The sequence below is a fragment of the Arvicanthis niloticus genome, chromosome 12 (genome assembly GCF_011762505.2).
Source record: "Arvicanthis niloticus isolate mArvNil1 chromosome 12, mArvNil1.pat.X, whole genome shotgun sequence".
NCBI lineage: Eukaryota > Metazoa > Chordata > Mammalia > Rodentia > Muridae > Arvicanthis > Arvicanthis niloticus.
Window position 1 is genome coordinate 31492002 of NC_047669.1, and position 18586 is coordinate 31510587.

Here is an 18586-nt window from a genome sequence, read left to right on the forward strand (position 1 = left end):
CTACATTCTCATCACTGTCCTCTGTCGAGGGCGAGACGTGTCGCCAGTAGGGGGCGACACAGTCCATCCTAGAGGGAAAGCCAAGTGGGAACTAAGGAGTGGATAATAATTTGAATCAGAAATCTGGTGCATCCTGTGGTCCTGTACAGCAAAAGATAAACACGGAGAGCCGAGCAATGGCCTGGAAAAAGGTAAGAGGATTCGTCAGACACCCTGAAAAAAAAAAAAACTTTATTTTACAATTTGGTATATTAAAAGCCTGTGTGTGTGTGTGTGTGTGTGTGTGTGTGTGTGTGTGTGTGTGTGTGTTTACCAGGTACCTTATCTAGAACTTTAGATGTCCTAAGGGTTCAGAGCTACCTGTGAACTCACTTCCTGAAAACCCAGACATTTTCCTTCTGGCTATCAGATTGCCCTGCAGTATTCCTTAAAACAGATGAGAACCAAGGGACAGATCAAGTGAGTTACAGGAAGCCCTGGAACTGAGATTTCTCCTTGATGCGAGCGTTACAGGAACTATTGACTATATTGGTTACATTTCTGTTGCTGTGCTAAAACACCATGACCAAGAGCAGCAGCACATGGAAAAAGATTTAATGGGCTTATGGCTGCAGGAGGAGAGTCTTTAAGTGACTAGGAGGCATGGCAGCAGGCAGCCAGAGAGATCACATCTTCAACCACAAGTACAAAGCAGACAGAGAAACCTGGGAGAGGAGGAGCAAGACTATGGTCTCTCAAAGCCTGGTCCCAGTTACCTACTCCCTCCATCAAGGCTACACTGCCAAAAGATTCCATAAACAACATCACCAACTGGGGACCAAGAGTTTAAATACCTGGTTCATGGAAGAGTTTTCTAATCGCCAAATTGAGACGTGTTTAGATACGTTTCTTCTAGATGCTAGAACCACCTTCCCAGGGAATGGTGCTGCCCACAGTGGGCTGGGCCCCTCCTATATCAATTAAAAATCAAGATAATATCACACATGGACCCTGGGCCCATGTAACCTAGTCAATTCCTCAATTTCCCTTCAAATCCCCCTTAGGCTATATCAAGTTGACAATTAACCTTAGCTAGCACATCAGTTCCCAGCAAAATGTTAACTATACAACAGAGTTGTAGGCACTGTAGAATTGCTCAACTTGCAAACAAAAGTGTTTCTCCTTTACTCATAAGTACCTCCTGGTTTCTTCTCCAAGCCTCTGGCTAACTCCATACTAGTTCACCTCTTCCTGTAAATATTGTAATATAATATTAGTCTTCCCCCCTCCAATTTATGTACACACAGTCTAGTATGTGGTTAGAAGGTGGCAAGCACATGCTAACATTAGTATTCTGGGAAGGCCATAACATGAAAATAAAGTACAAGAGAAATTTCTGCAAGGTTATCTTTGAATTTGGAAGCTGTATTGGTTACTTTTCTTATTGCTGTGATGTAGAACAGGAGAAAAGCAACATAAGGAAGGAAGATGTTTTTTGATCTGTCAGTCTAGATTATGGTCCATCACGGTGAAGAAGGTGCAGCATCAGAGACATCAACTCTGGTTACACTTCTACAGTCAGGAAGGAGGTAGACAGAGGTAATGTTGGCATTCAGCACACTTTCTCCATCTTATTCAGTTTGGAGTCTAGTCCATGAAATGGTTCCTCCCCTATTCCAGGAGTGGGTCTCCCTATCTCAAGTAACCCAATGTAGAAACCAGGTATTAACTATCAGAGAAATACAATTAATTCTTTCCAAAAGAAAAGATCTTTAGCTGTAATCAGGTCTGTGTTAACTGGCACATAGGCAAAATCCAGAAGTTGAATACTTAATCCATGTATAATATAGAGATCCAGTGAACAGAGAAGGCAATGGTTTCACATACTAAAGATCTGTCTTGCCTGTCATCTTTAGCCAGATGGTGTGGTGAAGGGTAACAGTCAGTCATTTTAAAGTTTAGTCTTTCCCCCACTGGTCACATAGTCAGTCTTGATCAATATTACTGTGAGTCAAATGATCTGTGAGTTAGATCTGTGGCAGGGAAATCCTGGGCTACAAGAATACACATGCACACACACATATACACACACATACGCACACATATCTAAACACGCACACATGTACACATATATAAACCACACACATATATAAACACACAGAGAGAAAGAGAGAGAGAGAGAGAGAGAGAGAGAGAGAGAGAGAAGAAAAGAAAACAAAACTGAGTCTATAGAGATGGTTAAGAATACCGGCTGCTTTCCACAGGACATGGGTTCAATTCCCAATATACACATGGATGCTCTCAAACTTCTGTAACTATACATCCAAGGGGATAATGACCTCTTTTAGCATCTGTAGTTATCATGTGGCACAAAGACATACACACAAGCAAAACACCTATACATATAAAATGAAAATTTTAAGAAATTGAAAACAAATACACACATATATATGCTGCTGTGTTTCTATGTTAAAGAACACATTAACTATCAGGGCCAGTATTCAATAGGCAGTTTGACTGCAGACTTGCTACAATAAAGCTTTCTCCCAACAAGCATCTGCATCTGTCTTGGTCAGTTGCTTGTTGGGACTCTCGGGCCATTTACATTTTATAACCACTAGGTGGTGAGTAAAGCACAAGTTTTACTGGGATGGAGCCTCCCCTGTGTGGCTCTCATAAGGACTGCTAAGTAAATGATAGTCAAGCCCATAGACCCAGGTTAGGTAAAGAAGAGACAGGGGAAAGCATGGGTTTTCCTGGGAAGGGAAAACATAATAGATTCCATGGGTGGGTTAGGGGTAGGTGGGGATGGAAAGGGAGGGACCATATTTTGGGAGATGGGGCAAGAGAGTGAGAAGAGAAACAGTAGGAATTGGGGAGCATTTGGAAGGTAGTATGGAAATCCAGTGCAGTGGAAACTTCTTAGAATCTATAAGGGTGACCCTAGTGGGGAATCCCAGTGTTAGAGAATATGAAATTTGAACTGGTCATTTTTTTGTAGGCAGGAAAGGCTTCTAGCAGTGGACTGGGGTATAGCCAGTTGAGTTTTTAGTTGAGGACATACAGTGGAGATCCCTAAACAATGTTCGGACTGAAGGTTGCCCTCTAAAACCTGAGGACAGCTTTATTCAGCTCACTGAACACAGAGAGTAAAGCTGAGGTTGGAGACTGCACCTTCATATTCTAGTCTTTGGTGCGAGCAGGTACTCTACAGACTATGGAAAGACAAACCTGGGCACTAAACCAGCCTCTAAATCCTCTACCTACAATATGTCCTGCCTACAAGATGGGAGCAGAAAACATGAGGGGTGACCAACCGATGTTTAGCTTAACCCGAGGCCCACCCTGTAAGAGGGAGCGCATGCCTATACTGCCTGGATGGCCAAGAACCAGATACTGGATAGCTCAGAGTTCTAGGGTAGAACCAAACACAGCTGGCAAAGGAAGGAAAGAAAGAAAGAAAGAAAGAAAGAAAGAAAGAAAGAAAGAAAGAAAGAAAGGAAGGAAGGAAGAAAGAAAGAGAGAGAGAAAGAGAGAGAGAGAAGGGGGAGAGAGAAAGAAAGGGAAGGAGGGAGGGAGGAAGGAAGGAAGGAAGGAAGGAAGGAAGGAAGGAAGGAAGGAAGAAAAAAATGTAGGAAGAAAGGAAGAAAGAAAGAAGGATAGGCTTGTCTTCAGCCCAATGTTATTGAGACATTTTCTCCATTGAGGCTCACAGCCAACCATTGGACTGAGCATGGGGACCACAATGGAGGAGTTAGGGGAAGGATTGAAGGAGCTGAAGGGGTTTGCAACCCCATAGGAAGAACAACAATGTCAACCAATCAGACCTCCCAGACTTCCCAGGGACTAAACCACCACCCAAAGAGTACACATGGAGGGACCCATGGCTCCAGCCACATATGTAGCATAGGATGGCATTGTCTAGCATCAGTGGGGGGAGAGGTCCTTGGTTCTGTGAGGGCTCAATTCCCCAGTGTAGAGGGATGCCAGGGCAGGGAGGCAGGAGTGGATGAGTGGGTGGGGGAGCACCATCATAGAAGGGGGTAGGGAGGATGAGGATGGGATAGGGGGCTCAAGAGGAAAAACTGTGAAAGGAGATAACATTTGAAATGTAAATACATAAAATATCCAATAAAAAAAGCTGACACAAAACAAGCCAGCTCGACTCTATAAAGATTAAGAATCATTACAAACACAAACATATTACAATACCCAGGAATTTTCCTCACCACTGATAGCCACCAAGATTTCACTCTAAACAAGGAATCGTTCATGACAGCAAACAAATGAAAAGAACTAGGCCATTGGCTCAGGGAAACGTACACAACTCACATACAGAGAAAACACTCAGCTTTTTTTAAGGGGAGAGACTTGAGGAAATGTATAACAAAGATTAGGTGAGAAAAATTACACCGAAATGGCTATCAGCCTCCCAAAGGTCTCCACAGTGAGAAAAAAAAAAGTCACAAAACATCAGACAAAGAAGTCGAAGAAGACACACACACACTCAAGACATCCTGTACTAAAAGACTGGGGGAATTCAAATCATCAAAAATATCTGCTCAAATACTCAGTGATCCAAAGAGTTCATATGATTTCAGTGCAGTCCTACACAGAAATAGCAAAAGAATTCTGAAGACCTCCTGACTTCAAAATACACTGTGCAGCTACAGGGAATCAAAACAGCATGGTATTTGCAAAACACAGACACAAAGACCAACAGAACAGAATAGAGACTCTGTGATAAACCCACACACCTACAGAGAACTAATTTTCAATAAAGGTGCTAAGAACACACACACATACACACACAAGCACGGAAGGACTTGGAAAAGACAGTGTTGCCGATGAATAGTGTTCGGCAGATTGGATACCTCACATGCAAGAGGATGAAACTAGAGCTCTCCCACAGAAACTGCAGAGATCAAATACAGCTAGAGGGAAGGCTCAAATACTGTATTTGAAAAGTTATATAATATATTGCATTATATAGCTTTCAAACATATATTAAATATAAATATTAAATTCTATAAATATAGAATTGTGAGTATTAAATATAAATATCAAATATAAAACTCTATAAATATAGAATTATAAAACCACTAAAACAAATTTTGGGGAAAATACTCAGGAAAGTGGAATCAGTAAGGACAGTTCAGACAAGACCCCAAAAGCTCAGACAACAAAATCAAACCAGACAAGTAGATGACACAATACTAAAACATTTCTGGTCAGCAAGGAAAACAGCTGCCAGTACCATGAAAGACTATATTCCGAAAAGAAGCAAAATATTTGCAAAGTCCACATCTGACAAGGCTTTGATATTTAAGGACATAAAAGGAACTTAAGAGCTCAATAAAAATTACTTGATTTTATGGGCAATAAACTTAAATAGACATATCTCAAGGAAGGCATACAGAATGGCATTTAATGGGACATGAAAAAAGCTTAATATCATTAATCACCATGGAAATGCAATCAAAGCCACCAAAAGGTAGCAGCTTACCCCATAGGAATATTTATTATTTAATACACTGAAGAAAAATGATGTATGCATTTGAAGAAGAGAATCTTCACATACTGTAGGTGAAATATAAATTAATATGGCCATTACTTAAAACACCATGAAAGAGTCTCGAAAACTTAAAAATAAAACTACTATACAATCAGGCTATTCTATTATAGGATATATATATATATATATATATACACATATATATATATATATATATGTATGTATGTATATACATATATATTATATATACACACATATATATTCTATATATTCATATATATCCATATATATATTCATACATATATATAGATATATATATGAATATATATATATATGGAAAAGAAATCAGTATGTTTAAAATGTTGAGAAGACTTCTGAACTTCCATATTTTTTTAGCACTATTCACAACAGATGATAGCAAACTGTCTAGAACTGAAGAGCAGAGTAAGAAAACATGGTACACACAGCTGTGTGAATATTATTTGGCCATAAAAAGAAATTCTGTCATTTGCAACAATGTGAATGCAACTTGGAGTTCATCAATACCAAGCCCCTCCTCCCAAAAAAACCATTCCAGGTACTTAAAGACAAGTAGTGAATGATATGATCAAGATAAGGAATACAAAATTCACGTCACAGACTTGAGAGTAGAATGGTATCGGTGAGAGACTGAGTTAGTAGAGGGTAGGATGGATGAAGAAAGGGTGATCACGATTAAATCATAGTTAGACAAAAGTAAGACTTTTTGTGCTACTGCACAGTCGGGTAATTATAGATGATGACTATGTGCTGTATATTTTTAAAATCCTACAGGAAAGACTTGAAAAGTTTTAGGCAAAAAGAAATGATAAATGTCTGAGTAAACAGATATGTTTAACTTGCTATCAAAATATACATGAGATTCCATGAATATCTATAATTATTATGTATCAGTTAAATCTAATTTTAACTTCAAAATGTAAAGACATTAACATAAATAAAACCTTACTTGAGACAAATTCTTGTCTCCACTTATTTCTAACATAATTGCTGCTAGCGAATGCATGTTCAAATTTTTGAAACTTCTTAAATTTAAAGATGTAGTGACAGGAAAAAAATCGCATACAACCAATTATGTCTCTGTCTGGCGACGATGTCTCATTAAGTTCTCAGTCTCTGTTGATGGTGGTGTGGGTACCAGTGTTGATAGTGGGTTAGGCATCTGTGTTGATGATGGCTCCGGTGTGTTCTCTGACCTAGAGAGCCATGACACTTATGTAAGAATAAACTGTATACTGACCAAACACTTCCCAACCCCTCCATGGCAGCACATTGCAAGAGCAGACCATTAGTTAGAATTTGACAGATTTATGCAGAAAACCCCTTGAGAGTTTGACCAAATTGGTAGAACTTGACTATTGTTTTTATCTTAAATTGTGAAAACAATAATTTATGATCTGTCTACATAGTGATCATATCGTCCATATTACAAAACTTGTCATCTGCTTCAGAAAAACCAAGTTTATACACGTGGATACTTAATTAACATAGTTCCTGGGGTATAAGGTAGACATTTAAAATGGTAATGTTTGGAACAGAATTCTTAATCCTCCCTGCAAAGGACACTATTTCTTATTCTTTCATATGTTTGTACAGGTTTTCTTTAGTGCTAAAATGCTTACCTTGAGTAAGATAAGTTCTTCCTCTTCCTCCTTCTCCAACAGCTGTCACTCAGGAAATTCCATCCTGAATACAGCTTTAATCCCTCCTCCTCTTTTCTACCTCCTGACTTTAGACATATGTCATCCTGTTATCCTGTCTAGTACAGCAGTCTCTCCACAGTGCTCCTTCATTCTTGTCCCATAAGGCCTTCTCTTCAGGCCCCATGGGCATCAAATACACATATAGCACACAGAAACATACAGGTAAAACACATATATAATGTAAAAATAAACATTTTGTTTTAAAAAATAGTACACTCAATTCACTATAACATTAAAAAAAAATGCTCGCCAGTAGTCAAAGTTTTAATCATTTAATGTCAGGAACTGTCCAGTACATGGAAACAAGTTTTCCTTCACTATTCTTTTCTAGATAACTTTTTTTCCAGAATCCCTGAAATTTAAAACAAAGCAAAACAAAACGTCTACCTAGCTCTATTGTACCTAATTTCTCTGTCATATTAAACACACACACACACACACACACACACACACACACACACACACTACCTTTTCTTTTTGAAATGAATATAGAGAATGGCTCCAAAGATGATCCATGAAATCAAAAACAATAAGATGAATACAGTTGCAGTTATCTTCCAACTTAAACAAGGATTCGTGGTACCTGAAAAACACACAAACCAGAACACATTATTTCTCTGGTTACACTGCCATTACACTATCTTGGGGCCTTAAATTTCTAAAGCTTTCTTGACTTACTGCAGCTTAATTGACATTCAGATTTACTCTATAAGAGGCTTTGTCATTACCATGGAATAAAAAGGAAAATCTTAGCTGACAGTTGCTACCTTGCTTGAATATAATTAGGAATGTGTATGCTACTTGGGAGGCAGAGGCAGGCAGATTTCTGAGTTCGAGGCCAGCCTGGTCTACAGAGTGAGTTCCAGAACAGCCAGGACTACACAGAGAAATCCTGTCTCGAAAAACCAAAAAAAAAAAAAAAAAAAAAAAAAAAAAAAAAAAAAAAAAAAGGAATGTGCATGCTTTGCAGCGAGGCACCTTTAACTGCACCAATGTGGTTTATCTAGGTTTTACTATTCATTTTCAATAAGATACTACAGAGCCATTTTAGATAGATAGATGATATTGAGCATGAAGAATTTTACATAGAAATATGAACTCTTTTCTGAAGGTAATTCCAACAAAGCAGAAAAGCTACATATGGCATTTCACCAGAATGAGAAATTCATATTCCTAATATTTAACATAAAAATAAGCAGGCATAACCTTCTTCTGCATTGATAAATTGCCTATTATTGGCACCTGCATTTTAATAAATAATTAAAATTGACCATAATGATGCAGTCAATAGATTTATAGAAGATACTTATGGTATTTAACTCATATAATCAAGTCATTTGAGTTGTAACATTGACCAGAAAGAGGAGTTGGTTGACTTCAGCTTCAGGAAACCAACAGACACAAATACTTAGCTCTAATTTTTTGAGGCTCCTTAAAAATAGCATTAAAATAAAAACTGTTAAATGAATAACAGCAAGAACCTTGACATGACTTTCTGTGACAGTAACTTGTGAGGAAACAGACTTAGAAACATGTAACACGAACAGAAGAAGGAGTTTCAAACAAATGAAACAACAAACGAAGCAGGAAACGACTGAAGACTTTGTAGATATTATTTTCAGACACACTTGAAAAGATATAACTTTATTAAGTTCAAATAAGTAATTAAGAAAATTCTTTCAAGGAACAAGCTGTTTTAGTCCAAAGACTGCCAAGCCTAGGTGGAGCAGGGCTTTCCCACCCTTCACTGCTGAAGTATTTTTTACTGATACATCCAGGGAAAGTGGGTAACCTTGCCTGCAGTTGTGTGCCCATCCCCAGTGACACCCAGTCTCCAGTGGATATTGCCACTGATGGCCCTGGTTAAATTGAGTGGGTCACAAAGAAAGACCAAAAATCATGATAGTAGGAGAGTGAGTTGTGGGGCAAAGAGGCGTGGGGGGTGAGATGATAGGACTGGGAGAGACATTAGAGAGGAGACGAAACAGAAAAGAAAGCATCATATAAATACACAAAATTGTCAAATATATAACTTAATTTGTAGAGTGAAAAATTATAAAGGCCATTTTATGAAATATGTGTAGATTTTTCACCTTAGACCTGAGCAGGGAAAATGCAGATTCCAGAACGCGGAACTGAAAATAAGATTTCAGGCCTTCATACCCCAGGACACTTGCTGGATGAATTACATTCCTCAAGCCTCAAGCAATAGGCCCACCTATGGGTGGAAGAGGCCCAAGGCAGGAAGACACATTCCTGACCACAGATAAAGATGCTGCTACCTAGGTGGGGCTATAGCCGAAAAAAGTAAAGATAGTTAATCTGAAATAGTTGGTAAATGGCAGGATAGGACACAATGGCATAGTAAAAACCACATTTTTGAGAAGAATGAGTGTGCAGAGTGATTTCCACATGACTCTAGATCATTTGGGCTAGATTCTCTGAAATGTTCCACTGTTCTTGGTTACCCCTCCCTTGGTCTTCCCAGTGCTATGCTCAAAATTTGAAAAAAAAAAAAATCATGTGTAACCGCGAGAAAATGCAACCATTCATGTGTAAGCACGTGAAAATGCCTTTCTTTCCCCACCCCATGCTATAAAAGACCCTTTAACCCACCACTCTGGGCCAAAACCTTGCTCTTGGAGCTAAAGAGCTTGTCGTTTTGACCGCCGGCTAACTTCCCTAATAAAGCCTCTGCTGATTGCATCCAGGTATGGTTTCTTGTGATCTTTGGGTGGCCGCGATATCCTGAGATTGAGGAAGGGTCTCCCGAGTATGGGGGTCTTCAAATTCATAAAACGAACAACTTGCACTGTGATGTTGAAAAAAGAATTTGTAAATTAAAAGTTCTTGCTTCTTTGACACCTCCTATAGATGCCCCCCCCCCCCCCCAGCTGCAGATTTCCATTCATTCTCCTCTCTGGCGCTCTCTCCTGTCTCTTCCCATGCATGATCCCGAACAAACACTTTGATTCCCCTCCTCATTTCCTCTCCCACCCAGGTCTCTCCCTCCTTCTACCTCCTATAACTACTTTATCCCCCCTTTAAGTGGGATTCAAGCATCCTTACTTGTAACTTCCTTCTTTAGTTTCTTTGGGTCTATGGAGTGTATGGTGGGAATCCTGTACACTATAGCTAATAGCCACAAATAAATGAGTACATATTATGCGTGTCCTTTGGGGTCTAGGTTACCCATTCAGGATGACTTTTCTAGTTCCATCTATATGCCTACAAAATTCATGATGTCCTCATTTTTAATAGCTGAATAATATTCCATTGTGTAAATGAACCACATTTTCTGTATCCATTCTTCAGTTGAGGGACATCTGGGTTATTCTGCCTATTATGAATTAAGCTCCTATGAACATAGTGGAGCATATATCCTTGTGGTATGATGGAGCATCTCTCGGGTATATGCCCAGGAGCAGTATAGCTGGGTCTTCTGATAGAACTATTTCTAATTTTCTTAAAACACTACCAGATTGATTATCTGAGTGGTTGTACAAGTTTGGATTCCCACCAGCAATGGAGGAGTGTTCCCCTTTCTCCACGTGCTTGTGCCCTTCCCCCACAGCCTTGAGCTGGCCTGCAAGCCAATAGGACCTGGGAGGCATTGTGGTCTTGGCACCCTGCAGTCTGCTACCAAGCTAAGAAGAATGGACCGCCTGCTGAGCTTGCCTTGACACCTTCTGGCTACTGTCTCCTCACCCAGCCCCTAGGCAGAACCGAGAAGAGACTTTGGAGGGTGGGGCTCCCCCTTTATATGTGAAAGCAAAATATTAAACTTCGGGCCTTGATCAGAATACGTTGTCTTGGCCCCATGCTTCTCTCACCCTCCATTCCCCTTTCATTCCCAGCCTTCCTTTCAGGTGAACCCGATTACCCGTAGCCGCTGGCGGCTACACATCCTTACCAGCATATGTTGTTTCTTGAGTTTTTATCTTAGCCATTGGGATAGGTGTAAGATGGAATCTCAGAGTTGTTTTGATTTGCATTTCCCTGATGAGTAAGTACATTGGGAGTCAATGCAGGTACCTTAGCTGAGACTCCTAGTAGTTAGGATATGGAAACTGAAGAAGACACCTCCTACAGCCAGGCAGGGCTCCCCCCAGTGGAAGGATAAGGACAACAGCCCATCCACAAAACTCAAGATCCAAAATTTCTCCTGTCTAAAAGAAATACAGGTACAAAAGTGGAGCAGAAACTGAGGGAACGGCCAACCAATAACTGGCCCAATTTGAGACTCATCCCATATGCAAGCACCAGTCTCTGTCCCTATTAACAATGCTCTCTTATGCTTTCAGACAGGAGCCTAGTATAACTGTGCTCTGAGAGGCTCTACCCAGTAGCTGACTAAAACAGATGCAAAGACCCACAGCCAACACATTGGATAGAGCTCACTTTCCCCAAGCTAGTTCACATAACTAACTTGGGGAAAGATAGTTATATGAACTAGCTTTGGGAAAGATTGAGAGCCTTGGGGGGCTGGATAGGAACTCTACAGCAAGACCAACAGAGTCAACTAACCTGGACCCTGGGGACTCTCAGATACTGAGCCACCAACAAAAGAGCCTACACAGACTGGGCCAAGGCCCCTGGCACATATGTAGCAGATGTGGAACTCAGTCTCCATATGCATTCCCCGACAACTGGAGTGGGGACTGTTCCTAAAGCTGTTCCCTGTCTGTGGAATCCACTTCCCTAACTGGGCTGCCTTTTCTGGACTTAATGAGAGAGGATGCACCTAACTGCAGAGACTTGATGTGCCAGGGTTGAGGGGTAAATGTAGGGTAGGGGGGATGCTCTACCTTTTCAAAGGGGAAGGGGAGTGGAGATGCATGAGGGACTGTGTGAGGGAGTGTTTGGGAGATGGAGGCAGTCATCGTGCTGTAAAATGAATGAATAAATTAATTAATAGAAAAAGAAAAAACAAACTTGCTTCTTGAAAGAAGAAAAAAAGTCCATGAAAGAGCTTGAAAAAAAAATGTTTATACAATCTCCCAGATAATATGAGGAAACAACAACAACAAAAAAATCATGGCTATTAAAGTAAAAGCTTTGATGTTCAATAGCAATCCAGATAAACACTCTATTTAAAACAGGTATTTGTTATTCCAAATAATTGGTTCACATATCAAAATGCTATATCTCCTGGCAAGGTAGTTAACAAAATCCGATCTATGGAACAAAAGAATTTAGAGGCTTTCTCTACATTGTGAAAGATCCACTGTTGTCTTAACTCTCCAGTTTATTCAAGAAGGGAGAAGACCCTTTTTCTTGACAGAGAATAATGAAGGCTGTTTTGCCTGTTGCTGAATTCTTAGGTAGTTACTATAGAAAGCACTGTATTTTGTCACAGATTAAAATTAAAAGGTTGGAAGGGAACTAGAAACAAAGTACAAACTCTCTTCCAGTTTATAAAGTGTAGAGCTGAGAATTTTACACTATTATGGTGAGAGGAATGGGTTGACTTTTTAAAAGTTCAGAAAAACCCTTTACTTGGTAAAAATTTTCTGATTGGAGACTTCATTAGGCTGTTCCTAATGTATTCAAATATTATTCTAATTTTATATTATTTTAAATGCTATTACATTGCTCATATTACTGGTAATAATAATTACCAGCACATCATGATGAAATCAAGCAAGTTAATGGACACAGCCATGTTCATAGAAAGAGCTCCTAATGAATGACTTCAAAATTATATCTGAATTATCCATGAAGACAATGCCATTTGCATTAATGGCATATTGTTGGGTAGTGCATATAAGGAACAAGCTAACAGAATGAAGACTTGAGATGCTTGAAACACATTAAAACTAGACTGAAGGCAATGGTAATCTTGATAAAAAAACAAATTATTTTATTGACAGTGAAATATGAAATGAGTAGACTGGTAGTTAATGTATAAATCCCTTGGAGAGATTATTATACAGTATTAGAGTGTTACATGAGTAACAAGTATATGTCCCTTACTCTTGTGATTTGAATACAAATGGTTCCCAGAGGCTCATATATCTGAATGCTTAGTCAATAAGCGGTGACACTGCTTGAGAAGAAGTAGGAGTTGTGAGAGGAAGACAAGGAGTAAGGAGAGGAGAAGAAGGAGAGGAGAAGCTAGGTGATAAGAGAGAGAAAGGGGGTGGGCATGGTGGCACATGTTCACGTGTCTCCACCAGTCAAAGATAGTTGACATATCTAGGTTGGGTATTGGGTTACACTTCTGATTGAGCATTACCAAACTTATAAAGCCTTTGATTAACATTTTTAAAAAAGTGTATAAAAGCAAAAAGGAAAAGGGGGCATGGGATAGGGGTTTTCTATAGAGGGGAAATGGGGAAAGGGGATGGCATCTGAAATGTAAATAAAATATCCAATAAAAATAAAATAAAAATAACCAATTAAAAAAAAGAAGTAGGAGTTGTGCCCTTCTTGGAAGAAGTGTAGCTTGGTTTGAAGAAGTGTGTCACTAGGGTGGGCTAGCTCAAACCAGACTCAGTGTCTCTCTCTAATTGTTTCTTGCAGGTCCAAATGTAGAACTCTTAACCACTTCTCTAGCAGCAGGTGTGGCTGCATGCCACCGTGCTCCCTGCCAAAACGGTAATGGACCACACCTCTGAAACTGTAAACAGGCCCCAATTAAATGCTGTCTTTTTTGAGTGTCCATGGTCATTGCGTCTCTTCACAGTCATAGAACAGTTGCTGAGGCAGAAGTGGGTACTAGGGAGCAGGGTATTGTTGTGATGGGCCTGACCATGCTGACTCTCAGAGGAATAGGGAAGACCTTGGGACTTCAGTCCAGAAGATCACCTGACCACTTGAAGCTGGGCTTAGGAGGATCATGGAAGAGAGTGGTGCTGAAGCAGTGTGGAATGTGGAGGTGCAGCTCAAGAAGTTTCAGAGGAGAAGAATATTAGGAAGAGGCCTAGAGATGATTACTATGATATGTTGGGAAAGAATGTGGCTGCTTTTTGCCCTTGTCCTTAAAATCTGCCAGATGAAATATTTGCCAGAGGCTGAATTGAAAGGCTTTGGATTAATGGATTGGAAGAGTAGATTTCAAGAGAACCTAGTATTGACTCTGGGATGTGCTTATTCGTAGTCGCTCTTTTTTTTTTTTTTTTTTTTTTTTTATTAGATCTTTCATTTACACTTCAGATGCCATCCCCTTTCCCCATTCCCCCCCTTAGAAAACCCCTATCCCATGCCCCCTTTTCCTTTTTGCATTTATACATTTTTTAAAAAAATGTTAATCATAGGCTTTATAAGTTTGGTATTGTTCAATCAGAGGTGTAACCCACTACCCAACCTAGATATATCTACTATCTTTGACTGGTGGAGATACATGAACATCTGCTTCCCTGTCTCCCCCCTCTATCTCTCTTTCATCACCTAGCTTCTCCTCTCCTTCTTCTCCTCTTCTTACTCCTTTTCTTCCTCTCAGTACTCCTCCCACCTTAGCTCCTCCTACACATCACCCTTCCTGTTAAAAGGAAACTTTTCTCTCAAAATACAATTAGAGCATAATTATGCCAATTTGTACCAGTGAGGTACAAGATAGTCCTAATACCCAGTCCATCCTTTTGTTGACCTACCAGCACCTCTGTCATCTCTCCTAACTAAAACATTTAGTTCTGAACCTGGCTTTAGGATGAATGTCAGCTGACGACCATACACTCAGATCTTTTCTCTCAAGGTAAATAGCTATAAGTTTTCAACCCCATCAGAAATCCAGAATGACTGAGTTGACTATAATTGTGGGAAGCACAAAGCATAGCTTCTAAAACTTAGCCAATTTATAGAGACCTCTGAACACCTGGACACTCGCTCTACTTCAAAACGTTGGAGCATCTGTTCTTCTGCCTTCTGGCCCAGGATCATCTGACAGACCTTAGTGCTGCAGAATTATTAAGGGCTGATTACTCTGTCTAGGCAGATATAATCAGTCGACTATTCTGCAAGTGTGTCCTTTTCTGGACAGTAATTTGTCTGTAGAAGGAAAGTAGCAATTCTTGCCTAGTGGCTGTCTCACCACAACTGGAGTAACTCCAAGGATGCTCAATTTCTTCTTAGAATTTAACATAGGAAGCTGTCCGGAGCAGACAGGTCTCTAATGAAAATGAACACACACATGGTATTTACTCACTGATAAGCGGAGATTAGCCCAAAAAATTTGAAACAACAAAGATTCAACTACCAGACGACATGAAGCTCATGAAGAAGAAAGAACAAGTGAGGATGCCTAGGTCTTTCTTAGGAGGAGTAACTAAATAACCAAGGGAGCAAATATGGAGACAAAGTGTGGGTCAGAATCTGAAGGGGGGGTTGTAGGGAGACCATTTCGTCTGGGTATTCATTCCATAGGCAGTCACCAAAAATAGACGCTGATAGGGATGTCAGGATGGGAAAGCTGACAGCAGCTGGATAAGGCTGTCTCCTTAGAGGTCTCTCAGAGTCGGACATACCCAGAGACAGATACCCACAGCTATCCATTAATCTGATCAAAGTTCCCAATGGAGGAGTTAGAGAGTAAATTGAAGGAACCGTGAACCGTAAGGGCTGGTGGCCCCGTGAGGAAAGCAACAATACCAACCAGCCAGAGCTCCCCAGGGTCTAAACCACCAGCCTAGGAGCACATAGGGAGAGATACATGACTCCAGCTGTATATGTAGGGGAGGATGGCCCTGTTGGGCATAGGTGGGAGACAAGATAATTAGTACCCTGAAGGCTGAGCACTGAGGGGGGGGATCTGAGGGTGGGGAGGGAGGCTGGGGGTAGGTGGGTAAACACCTTCATAGAGGCAGGAGGAGGGGGGATGGGATAAGGGGTTCCTGGGTGGTGGGGGAAATATGGTAAGGGGATAAAATTTGAAATGTAAATATTATATCCAATAAAAGAGGGGAAAAATAGAAAAGCGGTTAGAACCAACATTCTTAATAAAATGTCAGCCCTCTTCTAAAAAAAAACTATCTTGATACTAAAATTTGTTTTGAGAATTGTATATTGCAGAATGATCAGCCTTGGTGTATCTACTCAACAAGCAAGCTGGGCAGACCTGCTCAAACCTCTGAGGTCCGTGAATTCCTTCTGGAGGCAGCAAAGACACAGCATCAGAGGATTGTCAATTTGCTCTCCCCCCCACTCCTCTTCTAATATCTCAACGCCCATAATCAGCTTGAAGAAGCTAATGATGAGTCAGCGCCCCTATTCCCTGGGCATGGGGACTAAGGTGGTAAATGTTGGGCTGTCTCTCTAGGGAAAAGTAGTGGTTTTGTCGGAATAGAGAGGATTAGCTAGGGTTTATTGCATAGCCATAACCTATTAGTAGAAATCTGTATAATTAATATCAAGATGAAGATATAAATTCTTAAATGGCACCAATTTACTTTGTTTACAAATTTTAAGGTTTTCATTGGCATGAGCTTCTTAGTGATATAAGAGTGAGATGAATATTGTTACTCTCATAGGCACTGTACCAGTATAACACACTTAGGAATACAAAGCTTAGACCCAGTCCTTCTTTAACTTTTTTAACTGATTTGAGATGGTCAGCCTGTGAGTTAAGGGACTATAGCAAATTCATGACTTGGAGTTTATTATAAGGGTGTTCTCTATGTTTTATTTAGAAATAGCTGAGTGGAGTTAACAGGCAACAGTCCAGATTACCTTACATGGATAGCTGGTTTTCAAAACATCAGAAATCCTTAGAATTGACATGACAAACATTTCAGTATCGTAGTCGCTCTTTATGCAGATCTCTGATGAAAAGGATCAAGCTGAACAAGGGAAAACGCACAGTGCACAGTTTGAGGAGAGAAGCACCAGGAAGTGTAATGTAGCTAAGTCCAGTGCTTAAGAGGAAAAGAAAATCATGCACTCTTAAAAAGCAAAATAAATTAGGTACTTTCCTATTTTAAGAAAGAAGAATGAAGGCTCAGTCACAATCAAATCACAGCAAAAATGAATTACAAAACGGAGAATAACTCAACATCCAGTGACCGGGATTCACTCACAATCTGTGCTCCTCCAGAGGTCTTCAGTTGCTTCTCTGCTTCTGCCACCTGCAGCACACATGGTTTGTTTTCTAGGCTCCCACTGGCTCCATACCTCTGCTGCTCCTGTTCTTGGTGGTCAAACCATGGTACTGGTATCTCCAAAATAATGAGGTCCTTTGCTATATTTGGGGTATTCTTTCACCAATAGCAACATGCTGCCACACAGTGCCAATCATCAGCTGTTCTTCATGACCCCTTCATGCCTTCAAAACCAGTACCACCTGGAAGACTGTTACATTGCCACATTTGACTGTGCAGAGTACAACCTTGGCCATGTTTGTAAGACAGCTTCTTTGTACAGAATCTGAGGAAACATCTTCCAGAAGATTTTAACTCAGTGATGCTGGTCTCTTCTTAATCACTAATTTCTTCACTCCAGCTGACCAGTATACATTGTCCCAGTAATGCAAAGATTTTACTTTATTGGCTCTGGTGTCTTGTTAATCACAGCTGATTTGTCAGTCCCAGGTAACCAGAAACAAAGATTCTCAACTCAAAATAGCAAATGGCCCAGATACAAGCTTTAATGTTCCCTTTGAAACTTTACAAGCCACAGTCTTCATTGTCTGCACTACTTTCAACATTCTCGTCTTCCAAGATCCTACAAAGTATCCCACTGATCCCTCAATAGTCAATGGCTTTGTTAGCCCAAAGTTCCAAAGTGTTTCCACAATTCTCCAGAAAAACTGCATGGCCAGGACTATCACAATGATACACTATTATCCTGATGTAAACTTGTCCTAGTTAGGATTATTATTGCTCCAATGAAACACGATGAGCAAACAGTAAGTTAGGTAGGTTCTATTTCACTATTCATTATCAAATGAATTCAAGACAGGAACTCAAATGTGGCAGGAAACTGGAAGCAGGAGCTGATGCAGAAGCCATGAGGGGTGCTGCTTACTGGTATACTGTACATGACTAGCTAAGCCTGCTTTATATATAGCTAAGGACCATTAGACAATGGATGGCATTACCCAAATGGACTAGGCCCAACCCCACCCATCATTAATTATTAAAATGTCACATAGGCTTGTCTACAGCCTGTTATGCAGGCCTGTTCTTTCATTAGGTTACCTCCTCCCACACAACATTAGCTTGTGTCAAGTTGACATACTACTATCCATAGGGCCATATATTTGAATGCTTAGTCAACAGGAAATAGTACTATTTAACAAGAAATAGGAGATGTATCTTTTTGGAGTAAGTGTGGCCTCATTTGTCAAAAAACCCACAGGGGTTGGTTGGGCTTTGGGGTTTCAAATGCCCACATCAGGGCCAGCGTCTTTCTCTTC

The 18586-nt window shown here is 40.2% G+C and overlaps 1 protein-coding gene across 1 annotated transcript in view; it reads right to left on the bottom strand.

Moving 5' to 3' along the window:
• Positions 1-144: 144 nt before the first annotated feature.
• The window catches only part of LOC117718281 (OX-2 membrane glycoprotein-like), a 33732-nt gene continuing 15290 nt past the window's right edge, over positions 145-18586 (bottom strand). The window contains exons 4-6 of the mRNA XM_034515857.2: positions 7705-7819; positions 6600-6729; positions 145-950 (exon numbers count right to left, since the gene is read on the bottom strand). Of these exons, the coding sequence (XP_034371748.1) occupies positions 6606-6729; positions 7705-7819 (239 nt within the window). The 3' untranslated portion in view covers positions 145-950; positions 6600-6605. The remainder of the gene's footprint in view (positions 951-6599; positions 6730-7704; positions 7820-18586) is intronic.